This window comes from Taeniopygia guttata, chromosome 20 (genome assembly GCF_048771995.1).
Source record: "Taeniopygia guttata chromosome 20, bTaeGut7.mat, whole genome shotgun sequence".
NCBI lineage: Eukaryota > Metazoa > Chordata > Aves > Passeriformes > Estrildidae > Taeniopygia > Taeniopygia guttata.
Genome location: NC_133045.1, coordinates 6,233,400 through 6,247,809, shown reverse-complemented (window position 1 = coordinate 6,247,809; position 14,410 = coordinate 6,233,400). Strand labels below are relative to the sequence as shown.

Here is a 14,410-nt window from a genome sequence, read left to right as displayed (position 1 = left end):
TGTGGGATAGCAGGATGTCTGCAGGGCAGCATGGAAAGGAAACACAAACATGCCTTCCAGAGCCATGAAAGGTGAAATGTGCTGGGCTGTGGGACATGTAGGGCTCTGCAGGGAAAGGTAAGCGATTCCCCCCTCACTCCTGGAGCCTGGAGCCAAAGCCACAATCTGGGGAGGGCTCCAAAACAGCACCACTTCCCTCTCCCCCTTCCTGGGGGATGCACGATGCTGGTGCCAGCCGTATGATTGACAGCTGCCAATCTCCAGCAGCACAGAGTTGGGGTCGCTGCAGCCTTCCTCTCGCTTGTGCCCCGGGGTGAAGCGGGGCAGAGCTGGGGACTGGGGGGAGCAGAGGGCTCCGAGCCCGCTGCACCTGTACCCCGTGGGGCAAACTCCCGGTGCGCAGGGAGGGGGCATGGGGAGAAGGGGAGAAGAGGGGCGGGAGAGGGTGGGAGCCCCTTCCAGCCCCCGCCGGGGGCTGCAGCAGCGCTGGCAGGGGCTGCACGGGGGGAGAACGGGGGTCGGGGGGCTTCGCTTTGTCTCCCCGCCCGCGGGGCCGGGGTCGGCGGCCGTGGGAGGGCGGGAGGAGGAGCGCGGCCCGCCCCCGCCGCCGCCGTACAAAAGGGGACGGGCGGGCGGCGGAGCGGCGTGTGCCGCCGGGCAGGGCCGGGCAGGGCTGGGGACAGGGACAGGGACAAGGACAGGGACAGGGACAGGGACGGGCAGGGCGCAGCGGGCGGCGCTCCGGTCCCCTCCGCAGCGCTGTCCCGGCGGGGCCCCGCGGCCGTCCCGCCCCGTCCCATCCCATCCTGTCCCATCCCGTCCCATCCCATCCCATCCCGTCCCGTCCCATCCCATCCCATTCCATCCCATCCCATCCCGTCCCATCCCGTCCCATCCCATCCCGCTCCAGCCGCCGGGCCCGCACCATGCGGCGGGCGCGGGCGCTGCGCCGCCGCGGAGCGCTGCTCGCCTGCCTCTCCTTGGGGACGCTGCTGGCCCTCGCCGACGCCAAGGGTGCCTTCTACCCCCCCGCCGCCCCCCTGCCCTACGGCGGCAGGTACAGCCTCTACACAGCCGGCTCCAGCCCGCAGCTCGGCCCCGGCAAGCCCGTGGGCAAGCACAAGTAAGCGACCTCCGGCCGCGGCCGCGCAACCCATCCGGAGAGCACCGGGAGCCGCCGTGACCGGGCACCGAGCGGGGCTCCATCCCTTACCGGGAGCTGACCGCGGCCGCCGGGCACCGGCCACGCGTCTGGGCTCTACGGGCAGCACCCTCGGGGGACGGGCGGCCGCGGGTGCCCAAACCCCGGGGCTGACCGTGGGTACCTTCCCCAGGGCATCCCCGGCTGGGCAGGAGTCCCCGGGTACCGGCCGCGGCATCCCTCGCTCCGTGTCATCTGCTCGGTACGAGCGAGGGCTGGCGGCAGCGCGGCGGTGTCCCAATGTCTCGGCGGCCCTCTCCATCTAGAGGAGGGTCTGGGAGTTGTATTTCCAGGGCTGCGTGCGGTGGGGACACGTGTGCGGTGCGGGACGGGGCTGGAGGAGGTGGGGATGGGGTGCCCGTGTGTGGATTTGGGGGAGGTGCGTGTACCTGCTCTGCGTGACATCGGCGCGGGGGGTGCTGATGTGCGGGAGGGGAGCGTGGCAGCGCACAGACCTACGTGTGAAAACAGCTTGGTTTGGAGGGAATTGCTTGTAAAATACATACATACTGGAGTTTAAATACGTTTTCAAGAAACCTGGAAAGCTCAGGCAGTGAGGAATGTGGGTTTTACACAAACTGTAGACTTTTTCCGTTCAATTGCATAAGAGCTGTTACATTGGAGGCGGGAGGGGGGTGTTGCTTTCCTCTCTGCTTGTTTGCTAGAGCAGTTTCTGCCGGGCTCCTATGAAACAGGGAGGATGTGGGGTTACAAACAAGCTGAAATGAATAAAGTAACGCTAGAGATGAACAATACTGGCAGTGCCAGTGAGAGCTTTCAAAAACCCGTAACATTTTCCAGCTGCTCACTCTAAAAACATCAGGCTGGAGCTATAAAACTGCTTGCCACAGGTGTGTGAGAAGGGAAGGGGTTCTGAGAGGGAGAGCGAGCCAGACCCGCACTAACCCGAGCAGGCACAGGTAGGCAGGGTTTATTAGTAGTGGCTAGTAGATCTGCCTGCATTGGCTGCCAGTTAACTTAGGGGCAGCTGGTGGTGTGTTTGTAAGCAGGTCCTGGATTTATGGACAGACAGTGATCCTAAGTTTCCACACACATAGATGAACTCTCTTGCCTCCAGCTGAGAGAAGTGGCCAGCCCTCCTTCTCCTGTGGTCCTGTGCATGGATGAATGAGTCACTTGAGGAACAGGGAGCAGCACAGTGCCCTGCTCATCCTCTGAGCCTGGCAGCCCCTTGCCAGGGCAGAGCTGCCCAGGTCTGGGCAGGAAATGCCAGTCACAAATGAGAGTAGTGTGCCCATCCCAGGGGATCAGAGAGGGGTGGGGTGGCTGTGCTGCTGCAGCTCCTGCAGGGAGCAAGTGGGATGTGCTGGGGATGTGGGATCAGGGCATCCCTGCTGGAAGGGAGCAGAGGGAAGCTTGGAGGGAGGATGACCCTGCTCACACCTTGCTGCTTCACGAAGAGAGCTCCTGCCCTGGGTGGGCTGTTGGAGATGGTTCAGTCTGCTCAGGGTCTCTGAATGGGGGCACTGGGAGGCAGCTGGGGTTGCTGCAGCTCAGCTGCCTGGTCTCAGGCTGGGATGCAGTCAGAGTTCCCTGGCATGGCCATCACATGGCCTGTGGAGAGCAGCCTTGGGGCTGAGCACAGAAACGAGCTGCAGGACCTCAGCCCAGCTCTCATGGGCTTGCTGTGATAGTCTGGATGATGTTGAGGCACTTCTAGCAGATGGAGGTACAGGAAAGGGAGTGTGACTGTCAGGATGGAGCAGAAGGGTTTGGTAAGAAGGGCTATGGTGTCCCCTGTTAGAATGTTTGTGCGTGTGTGCATGCACAGGGTGTGTGTGCACAGCCCTCCCCCAGCCCGCCCATGTCACACTCAGGGGCCAGAGCAGCAGCACTTTGGCTCACCCTGAGTGGAGAAAGATCAGTGAAGGAGGGACAAGCACTGATGGCAAACAGGTGAAGACAAAGTACGTTCCCTACCCATCCATACCAACCCCCCAGCTGGCACAGGGGAAGCCACGTCCTCCCGCCTCACTGAACACCTCTCCGCACCTGCAGCCTGCGCTGCCCCATCTGCTCCGTCCCGCTGACCTCCTGCCTCAGCTCTGCTCTGCACCGTGGGCCTGTGCCCTCCTCTCCTCCCGCTCTGCCGTCTGCCACCTCCCCCTGCCCTTAATCCCTGCCTCACCACACATCCCTGCTGTCTCTGCCCCTGTGGACCCAGTCCATCTGCTCCTGCCGGCAGCCCTGCCTTCAGCTGGAGCAGCCTTGGCCTCCATCTGTCCTACCAGCAGTCCTACACCCTTCCCACACGCTGCCTTCCTCCCTGCCAGCCCATCCTCAGCGCCTGGCTTCGCTGCTTGGCTCAGGAAAGCTGACTGGTACCTGTGGCACCCATCTGCAGGCGGCTGGAGGAGGGAAGAGGCTCTCTGTACTCACTGTCCCGGAGCTCTGAGGGGGTTTCCAGCCTCCACCAGAGATCTGCTCCGTGTCCCTGCCTCCCTGAGGGAGGGACCCATGGTGCTGCAGCCCTACGGAGCAGCATCTCCTCTCTGTGCCTTGTCTGTGGCAGCACCCACAGACAGGGCTGAAGGCTTTTGGGTTGGGCCCTGCACTGGCAGCACTCCAGGAGCTGCAGCAGGACCGACCACCCCTGCCAGGCACTGCTGGAGCTATTTCTGGGATGCTATTCCTGCAACTGCTGCTGCTGGCATTCTGATTGTCCTGTCTCACCACACAGTCCATGCTGTGCCAAGCACAGCCCAGCTCTGGGGACACCACCAGCACTGGTGACAAGGTGGCTGTGGCTGTGACTGCGACAGGAACCCCATTCCTGCAGCATGATTGTGGTGCCCCTCCCTAGCAGCTGCCCAAGCTGGGGGGCTCCTTCCAGCTCCTGTCCCACACCTCACTGGCAGTGTTGGGCAGTGCAGGCACTGCTGTCTGCTGGGCAGGGGGTGACAGTGCCTCGCTGTGTTTCCCCCAGGAGCTACTGTGCCTACGTGGTGCAGCGCAACGTGACGTGCACGCTGCAGGACGGGGCCGAGAGCTACGTCAAGGCTGAGTACCACAAGTGCAGCTGGGGACCCAAGTGCCCAGGGAAAGTGCTGTGAGTATGGGGGACACTGGGGCATGGCTCCCTTCCCCTCCCAAAGACCTTTATCTCCTGTGCCACCTTTCTGACCATGAGCCCCCACTTTCCAGAGGGCAGTGAAAGGGGCTGAAGGACTTTTCCTGGACATGGCAGTCAGTGGCAGGGCAGTGGTGTTGGGAGGAGGTGAGGTGGGATCTGTCAGGAGGGAGAGGGAGTTCTATCCCTCCTCAGAAACTGTCAGGGGAGGTTTAGATTGGATATCAGGAGAAGGTTTTCACCCAGGTGAACACTGGAAAAGGCTCCCCAGGGAAGTTGATCATGACACCAAGCCTGACAGAGCTGAAGAAGCATTGGGACAATGTTTTCAGGCACATGGTGTGATTTTTGGGGGTGTTCTGTGCAGTTGCTGGGCACAATTATCCTTATGGGTCCCTTCAAACTCAGGATATTCAAGGATTCAAAAATAAATCTGGAAATCATGGGAAGTGGGGAGGTGCCTGTGCAGGTGTGTAGGAAGGCAGTTTATCATGGACCTGCAATGTGGCAGAATGGTGGCAGCTCAGTGAGAACCTGGCTGGGAGGACAAGGAACTGGAGCCTGTGGCTGGGGATGGCTCAGTGCTTCCTGCTCCAGGAAAATACTTGCAAAACTCTGCCACCTCGTCAGTGCTGGAGGGAAACACTTTGTTGTGCCACAGCTGGAGCCGCCGGTGGTGCAGGGCAGACACTGGGGCTTTGTGCCTCAGCACCCTCCAGGGATGCTGCTCCATGTGGAAAAGCTGTTCTCCTGCATCCTCCCCAGGCTGGAGGAGTGGAGCAGAGCTGAGCACAGAGGAAAACTGGGATGAGAGAAGTTTTTGTCAGAGCTTAGCACCCATCCTGTGGCAGCTGGCTGTGACTCTCCATGTCCCAGTGGTGGCACGGGCTCTGCTCACATCCTCCCCTGGCAGAGACGAGCAGCCGGACCCACTCGCTCACTTGTTCTTCCCATCACAAGTGTTTTAGCAGCATTTGGGGACGTCAGGACATCCTGCAGCTGCTGGTACCCATGGAGGAGATCTCCAAAGCCTTTCCCATCTCCACAATGTCCTGTTTGACTCCTTCAAACAAAAGCAGTGTGAAATCAGAGTGTTTTCTGAGAGCAGATGGACCCACAGCTGAATATTCTGCGGAGCCTCAGATGCTGCATCCATGGACAAAGTGGAACATGAGTTTTCTACGTGCCAGGGCCATCAGCGAATGTTTGTGCAGCTGGCTGCAAATACTTCCCCTTGCTGCTGTTTGGAGCAGGGGTTGAAAGATTTGGAGGTGCCCAAGGCTTTGAGCTCCTCTGCAGAGGCTGGGATGACACAGAGAAGGTGCTGGGATGACACAGAGATGGTGCTGGGATGACACAGAGAAGGTGTTCTGCCTTGTGGATGCCACCCTCCTCCTTTCTTCACCCCCTGACAGTGGCTGGAGCAGCAATCTCCCATGGTACATCCAGGCAGGTTTCTACACACTCCAACAGAAGGAAAGATCATTGAAACTCAGCAGCATCTGTGAAGAGGACTAACAAGGAGAGCTTGTTTTGAAACTGTCCCTGTGGGAAATTGATGTTGGGAAATTTTGAAGAGATTCAAAGAGCAGAGGCCTTGGGTTTGGTTCATCCCCCTGCCCTGAGGTGTGTATGGAGGTGGCTGTATCTCACTGGGAACCGTGTGGAAGCAGCACTGCCAGGGGCTGCAGCCTGGGCTGGGGACACTGTGGATTCGGACAAGGATGTGGGTGGCAGGGAATCAGCCCCATGTGCTGCCCTGACTGATGGATTAGTGCCTTCTGCAGCCCCTCTGCAGCACCGATGGCTGTGCTGCTCCTCCAAGACCTTCTGCTGAACATGCTGGAGAAGAACAAGAGGTTGATGATGTGTGTTGTTGCAAAACAGCAAACTTCAAGATTTTCAGGCCCTGGTAAATTCAGATTGGAAATTTCCAAAAGGCAGGCTTAAAGCTTTGGTATTTAGGGGTGGTGAGAAAAGTGCCATGTTCAGCCCTATACAGCTCAGCTCAGCTGTGGGGGAGCACAGGGGCCAGCAGGGCCCTGTTCCATCACTGCTGCCTCACAGGAAAGCAGGGAGCAGCTGAATCCTCCCCCACGGCTGGTGGGACCCCATCCAGAGCAAGAGCAGAGAGAGAAGGTGTGAGGTGGGCTTGCACCCTGTGTGCTGGGTAGGGAAGGACCAATGCTGTAGCACCCAAATTCATGATGTAGACACTTCCCAGGGCATCCCAGCTGGGGCAGGAGGCAGTGTAAGGAGCCATTTCTCCGTGCACTTCACAGCATCACCCTGGACACCCTCACCAGGCCAGCCTAAGCCCCTTTAGGCTTCCCAGCAAACTGATGCCCTCCACACAGAGAGAAAACACCTTTCCAAAGGTATTTCAGCCCTCATGGCTTCCAGACAGGATTACAGTTAAGAACAGGATTTTTGATCCCACTAGGAAATTCTGTAGGTCAATTCAAAGTGCAAGCCACTTTTACAAGCAGTCCACTTCCCTCTTGGAAGCGATGTGAGCTTGCAGGGCTTTTGAAATCAGTTCCATCATTTCATCTTGTGCTCTGATGGCCAGAAGTTGCCAAACAGTGTGGCATCTGTCACAGTGGTCACCTCTGAGGCCAGGGACTGCAGCAATACATTAGAGCTGCAGTTCTAAATCAACACAGTGCCCCAGGTTAAAAAATACTCGACCAGAACCCCACTGTAATGCTGCACTGAGCTATGGTGCAGCAAGAGCTCTTGGAGAAGATGGGCCATGGTCTGCAGGTGCAGCACAAGGGTTTCAGCCAGGCTGCCCCATGTGCCCAGATCTCCCACATCCAACAGGACTGTGACCCTGCTCTATTGAGCCTGCTCTACTGCTTGATGTTGAGGTTGCTTCTCTAAACTGTTTTCTCTCTCCTGGCAAGGTACCGCACCTTCTTCAGGCCCAAATACAAGATTGGATACAAGACAGTGACCGAGCTGTCCTGGAGGTGCTGCCCAGGCTTCATGGGAGAAGGGTGCCATGACAGCCCAACAGACCAGCCTGGCCTTCTGCCCCAGCATCCCAGCCCTAAAATACCCCCTGGGCAGAAGATGTTTCCAATGCCCAGACTTCCTCCCTATCCCAAAAGCCACCCTGACTTGTTTCCAGGACCAAAGAAGAATCAATATGGTGAGATCTTGTTCCTGCTCCATGTCCCCAGGTCACCACACCACTGTCATGCACTCAAACCTCCAGGTTCTCTCTGTTCCAGAGCAGCATGAATCTGGCAAAAATCCAGTTGGTTACATGTTTTCTATCAGAGACCGGACATTTGATTGCTTTGAGAACCATTTGCTTTTTAAATTTTGTTTTTTTTAAACATGCAGCTTCAAAATTGCCTTTCCTCATTGATTTAGAGAATTTTCCCATTAATTATGGGGTTGATAGGGTGCATCTCAAGATGAAGCTCTCCTGGGCTGTTATCATCACCTGTTGTTGAACTGGGGACAGAGGGCTGGATCCCAAGAGGAAAGAGGGTTTCCTGATAGCTTTAGGAGAGATGTGGGCTGAGATTTTGCTGAAATGACAATAACAGAGGGCAGGACACAAAGTCATTATGGGAAAGGACTCGAAGGAGGGAAGTTACAGGAGCACCTCACTGTGCCCTCTCTATTTCTTTCCCTGTGCAGGCAGGAAGCTGCCCGGCCTCTTCGGGGACCGCCTGGATCGGCTGGAAGAGGAGGTGAGGCGCCTTTCCCAGTCCTACGACAGCCTGCACACCATGGTGAGCGGGCTGGGGGACCGCCTGCGGTTGGCCATCCAGGAGGACACCACCAAGATGATCGGCTCCCTGATGAACAGCCCGGGCACGCCAGACTCATCCGTGGGCTTCGGCATCATTCCCGACGGGCTGGTGGATGTGGCAGACAAAGCCGACATCGCCACGTACCCTCCCGTAGGGGAGATCCTGACCAAAGTGACCGAGGTGAGCGACGTGCTGAAAACCAAGGCAGACCTGCTGCACGAGGTCCAGGGCATGGTCCTGGACCACGACGGGCAGATCAAGCACCTGCTGGAATCCGCCCGGCCCTCACCCCTCACGTCCATCGACCTGCTGGAGGAGTATGTGGACACGAGGCTGAGCAACCTGCGTGGAGAGCTGCTCGATGGCTTTGAGAAGAAGCTGGGCAAGATCCAGACCACGTGTGATTTCCGCATCCAAGAGGTGCGGCAGCAGTGCGAGGAGGAGAAAGCTGCCAACCTGCGGCTGCAGCAGACGCTGGATGGGAAGGAGCTGGAGATCAAGAAAGAGATCTCTCAGCTGGAGACCCAAATCCAAGGGCTGACGGTGGTGGAAAGCTGCTGCAGCAACCTGGACTACCTCACTGATCGCATGAACATCCTCGAGAAAGGCCTTCACAGCATCTCCGAGTCCCAGAAGAATCTGCACTCACGCCTGGATGGAGAAATCTCCACTGTCACCCTAGGGAACCTCTTTGAAGGGCGTTTTGAGGACCTGGAAGCCAGGCTCAATGCTACAGAGAGGGAAACTGGGAGCTGTTGCTCTGCTATAGAGGACAGCATGAAAGGCACAGTGGTGGCAGAGGTGGATGGCATGAGGACTGCCTTTGAAGACAAAATGCAGACCCTGGAGGACAGGTTCATGACCATCGTGGGGGAGCTGAACAATGTCAGTTCTCCCATGGGCATGGACGGAGCAGTGGTGCCTGTGCTGGAAGGGGAGCTTGCCAGCATGAGGAAACGGACAGATGAGGCACTGGAGGTGTTGCAGAATCGCCTCATCACACTGGAGAGCACCTGCTCCCTGGGCTGCACCTCTGCCTCCAAAGATGTGGAGACCTTTCGGACGGAGATCGAGGACTGCCAGAACAAGAACCAGGACCTGCTCCTCCGGATGGACAGCAATTATGACCTCCTGCGCAAGCTGAACGCCACCATCCTGGAGATCCAGCGGCGAATCGAGGAGGAGGCATCGGGAGCTTTGCAAGGGGAGATCACCTTGCTAAAGATCAACCTGAACACTGTGAGCAAGTCTCTGACAGGGCTCAAGAACTCCGTCTCCCAGTACTCAGACACCGTAACACATGTCAACTCCTCACTAGATGAGCACGAGCGGAAGATTGAGGATGAGGTCCACTCCATCCAGGAGAAAGTCAACGACCAAGGTTCCCAGCTTTTCTTCAGCAACCGCCGTGTCCTGAACCTCAAGGGAGACCTGGAGCGACTCAAAGCCAGGATTGTCAGCGACCTGAGCTCCTGCAAGAACGTGGCCCACGGCCTGCAGCAGGAGGTCTCTCTCTTTGACGAGCGGGTGGCGCGGGTGGAGAGCGCCTGCGGCAGGCTGGGGGCCATCACCGGCAGCCTGGACGACATCAGGGGGGAACTGGAGAAACACACGGGCAGTCTGTGGGAATACATGGACCACATGAACGGGACGCTGGCTGCCCACTCTCAGGAAATAACAGGACTGAAGGACAACTTGCTTGACTGCCAAGCCAAGGTCTCTGAGCTGGCAGAACAGGTCGGGCACTTGGAGGAGAAGGCGGAGAGGAGGCAGCATTAGCCACACTGCCATGCCACGTGTCTTCCTTCTCCTGCTGTGAAGGACAGGATTAAATTATATCACACAGACTCGCTCCAATGTGACAACAGTTCTTGGGATAATTTTTTTATGAAAAGCTGCTACATTTTTTTCCCCCTAATCTTGTTGGTCCCACTTCTCCTTAACTCCACCATGCTGGTGCTCCCCTCCTGATGCTCAGCAACTGTCCTGACCCTGGCGCAGCAGTGTCACTCCCTCCTGGCTGGGGGTGTTTCTTTGGGTCCTGGGCTGATGACCCAAGAAGGACAATTCAAGAGTAAGCTGGAGGCAGAAACTTTTTTTTTTTTCATTTTATTTTTGTGGATTTATCATTTCTTGAAGAATAAAACCCTTTAGTTGTCAGCTGAGGAATAGTTTCTCTGAGCTAAAGACCACCTGCATCTTAATCCAGAGACTGAGTAGAGCCAGGGCTCCTTGCAGGGAACAAAACTCACCACAGGAATTGTTGATTTCAAAGAACACACGTATTCACACGTCCCTCCGGGAACTGGCTTCCCTTCTCCGAGATGGCAGCCCTCCTTGTGTATGGTAAATCCATTTATAATGCTCCCTCCTCCATGTAGATGCATATGCCTTATGGAGCATATGAGGGTGTGCATTAGGAAAACACATATGCATATATATATATGGTATGTGTATGTATATTTTTGAACAATCCTGTGTCATATTGCCTATCTGCTTCCAGTTTCCTAATGCTGCCCCCATGTCCTTTGCCATATTCCAAAGACCCACACTGAGCAGCCAAAAGCTGTGGCAGCAGTGTTTGGAGAGAGCCCCATGGTTCTGGGGGCTGCTGTGCTTTGCAATCCCACTTTGCTGGGCTCTCTGGTTACACCCAGGGCTGACATGATGGTTATGGAAAACACGTGTCTTCCCTGAGGAGAGCTGTGTCCATAGGTCTCTGCAGAGATCAAGCTGGGCACAGAGCAGTCCTGTCCTGCAGCTCTGGCTCTCTCCTGTTCAATTGCTTAAGCTGTGAACTCCATCATCCCATCCCAGGCAGGGGAGTTACAGCTGCTGCAGGCTGGGAGTGCAGCAGTGGAGGAGCAGGAGCCTGTGTCCTCATCATGCTCTTCTGATCCCACTGGGATGCCAGTAGCCCTGGGACCAATACCAATGTGGAACAAGGCAGGGCATCTGTGAGAACACCTCTGGAGACCTGTCCTCAACTCACATAATTTACCCAGGTTGATTTACTCTGGTTTCCTACAAATAGACAGGCTGGAAAACATTGTCCGTGTTCCTGAACAGCTCCAGCTTTGCCCTACAGAGCTGTTGCACACAGAATCCACCTCTCCCCAGGAGCCCACTGTGGGCACCCTCCGCTGATCAGCCAATGGGGACTTCATTACTGGGATGAGGAGGAAATTAAAGAGCCTCCATCCAAGCAACTCTGGCACTTTATAGCAGAGGAGCATGCTTTTCTCTCAGCATTGTAGCTCATGAAGCCTTCCACACCAGCCAGCCTTTGGCTCTCACACAGTGCCTGTCACCCTCACCAGGCTGTCCCTGTTCTTCTGCACCATGATTCCCTCCTTGATCCCCCCTGATTGCATAAAGGAGCAGCTCTGTGCTCTGACTAGCACAAACCAGCAGCAGCTCCCAGCAGAGATGCATCTGTGTGGTGGTGTGTGTTTTGTAGGATTTCACAAAGTTTTATTATATGCATTAGGAGTTTAATGCTAGCAAGTTTCGGCTGGGTTCCTTGTGCCCCCCATTCCTTCCCCTCACAATGGTTTTTCCCAGGTTATTCACTCCTAAGTTTTCCCACCACTCTGCTGTCCCTCAGAGTGCCAATCTCCCTGTTCCTCCCCTCTTACCCTTAAATAGATGTGTCAATCCAGGTTGTGCTGCCCACCTCCCTGTCTGTCACTGTAGCCACCCCCATTTGGTTCTGGAAGGTTCCCTGTCAGTCACCCATGTTGTCATAGCTGGCTGGTCCCCGAGGCTTCTCCCCTCTTCTGTCTTTTCCCCAATGGTTGTAAATCCATGATGTGATTATCCTGTAATCTGTCTCCATTGGTATCCCACGTTGCCACCCCTTCACACCCACACCCTTTATAGATTGTAGCCGGATCCCATTTTCCTTGGCACTTGTGCCTGCCTTGTCGCTGGAATGAAGTCTCCACAGACTTCACACAAGTGTCTTCTCCTTTATCCCTTTACCTTGGCTCCTCGTAGCCCACACCGCTGCCCACACTGCCCCCTGGTAATCCCAGTGCAGACAAGGGGCAGCCACTCTCCTAACCCTCACTGGCCACACCAGGGAATTGCTAGCTGGCACCTTGACACCCAGTGGCTGCACAGAAGGTGTTACACATCTGGGCACTTCTTCTCTCCCAGAAAATCTGGGTGAGCTCCCTTAAACATGCTTCTAGGCTAGGGAGTACCACAGGGATCACTGAGCCCAGTAGCCACACCATGTTCCCCTGAGGCAGTAAAAGCTCAGTCCCCTTCCAGAGGAGCATGATCTGTGGGAGCATAAAGAGGACACATGGCCCCCCCATCACTTGCCCAGCCCTGCCAGCGCACAGCACCAGAATTCACTCTCACTGCTCTGGGCTTTGCTGATTTGGAGCTACCCTCCAGCTGCTGAGACACTTCTCCAGCTGAGGAACAACCTCCTGCTGCCATTGGGCATCCTGCAAAACCTATTTTTTTTTCCTCCAGCCTAAGGAAGGAGTCTCAAGCCAACCCTGAGTGCTTTGTGATGGGCCAGGGGAGCCCTCACCCTGCCTAAGCCCCTTTTCCATCCCCTCACACCAGGGAGAAAACCAAAGAGGAAACCAAGCCAAGGGCCAGGCTCCCTGTTCCCCAGCCAGGGCTGGGTTAGAGTGGCTGAACAGGAACAACTTCCCCAGAAAAGAGGGAGCCAGAACTGGCCATAACAGAACAAGGACAAGGAAGAAGTCTGACCTTCTGGAAAATGGTGCTATATTTGGACTATTCCTGACTAGTCACTTGAAGCTATGGACAGTTTGTTATTTTCAGTTCTCAGCTATTCATGTTTCAAAAGTGAAAGGAACTTTGTAAAAAACTGGGCATTTTTAAAAAATTGCTTGCAGAGTAAGGAATTGCTGGCCACGGGATTGTCCTTGCATGGGCAGCTTCCTGAGGCAGTTGATAACTGATCCTGTTAAAAGACTGTGTTCTGTTGTTTTTAAAACCATGTCTATTTGTTCAGATTTTAAAAGCTGAAAAACTGTTTGTACTGGAAAGGAAAAAAATAAAGTATTTCTTGCTGAGGTTTCCAGGATCAAAATTACTTGTGTGGCTTCCAGAAGTGGCAGACAAGGAGATGAGTTACACTCACACACAGGGGTCAGGGAAGGAGAAGGTAGATGGCAGACTGGAGGAAGGAGCCCAGCAGTGCTTCTGTCTTTGTTTTACTTTATAACCTCCCATGAAGAGAGAGTTTGGGATCCTCAGGCTGGAGAAGAGAGGGCCATGGGGAGGCCTCACGGCAACCATGCAGGACTTGGAAAGATGGGGACAGTGTTCAACAGGGTCTGTGGTGGGACGAGAAGGGGGACATGGCTTTCAACTGCAGGAGGTCAATTTAGGCTGTATCTAAGAAAACTGGCATTTTACTAAGGGTGGTGAAGCACCGGCCCAGGCTGTGCACAGAGGCTGTGGATGCCCCAGCCCTGGGAATGTCCAAGGCCAGGCTGGATGAGGCTCTGAGCAACCTGGTCTGGAGAGAGGTGGCCCATTCCACTGTCACCTTTGGAAAAGAACAAAAGCTGGAGTCAGAAAATAAACCTTCTTCTTTACCTTGCAAATAGCAGGTGGCTTGTGTTGTGCTGTCATGTGTCCCATAGAGACAACACTCTCCTTGCAGTTGCTTTGAACATGCGTGGTAAACATAGAGGCAAATCCCAGCAGGGATCCCATGGGGGAGCAGGGCTGAGCCTGTGTGGAATTGCAGAGCCTCATCCAGGGCTCTTCCCTGCGTGTCCCTGGTGCTACTGAGGCTGTGCTGGGCTGCAGGCACCCCCTGCTCCTGGGCACCCCGAGGGGCAGGAGACAGCCTGGAGTGAGCCTCAGCACACGGATCTCTGGCTTTTGCAAGGTCTCCTGTCCATTCAGCCCCATGTACGCACAGAATAAACCTGCATTTGTTTTCTGTTTTAAATTAATTTTGCTACCTTAGCTAAATGTAGTAATTAAAAAAAAAAAAAAAAAAAGGAAAAGAGCCATTTTCTAGAAGCTGATCCCATGACCCCCAAGACCCACTTGGTAGGATGCTTGAGCAGAATAAGCCTAATAACATATAAGAAAGGACTTGGATCCTGGCTCCCACTTCTATGCACATGGCTAGAGCAGACAAGAGGCAGCCTGGCTTAAGGCACTATTTACTATTGGTTTTTGTTAAGAACTCTCTGTTGCAGCATGCCATCATGCAGGGTGGCTGCAGCAGGGGTGTGACCGTCCCCCTGCGAGCTCTGCAATTCCCAGTTATGGGCTGGTCCGGCACAGGGATAGATAATGACAACTCACAGCTTAGGGTGTTCCAGAACGGGTTTA

The 14,410-nt window shown here is 55.5% G+C and overlaps 1 protein-coding gene across 1 annotated transcript; it reads left to right on the top strand.

The window, feature by feature from the left end:
• The first annotated feature begins 701 nt into the window (after positions 1 to 701).
• EMILIN3 (elastin microfibril interfacer 3) lies at positions 702 to 13,132 on the top strand. Its single transcript, XM_002190156.5, has 4 exons — positions 702 to 1,123; positions 4,149 to 4,271; positions 7,202 to 7,449; positions 7,950 to 13,132. Exons 1-4 carry the CDS (start codon positions 927 to 929, stop codon positions 9,842 to 9,844), a joined length of 2,463 nt encoding a protein of 820 aa, XP_002190192.5. The 5' UTR covers positions 702 to 926; the 3' UTR covers positions 9,845 to 13,132.
• The last annotated feature ends 1,278 nt before the right edge of the window (positions 13,133 to 14,410 follow it).

Excerpts from the sequence above, each read along its gene's own strand:
- EMILIN3 (XM_002190156.5), top strand. The coding sequence starts at position 927 with ATGCGGCGGGCGCGGGCGCTGCGCCGCCGCGGAGCGCTGCTCGCCTGC. Across the intron at positions 1,124-4,148 it reads AAGCCCGTGGGCAAGCACAA|GAGCTACTGTGCCTACGTGG; the intron begins GTAAGCGACCTC and ends TGTTTCCCCCAG. Across the intron at positions 7,450-7,949 it reads ACCAAAGAAGAATCAATATG|GCAGGAAGCTGCCCGGCCTC; the intron begins GTGAGATCTTGT and ends TTCCCTGTGCAG.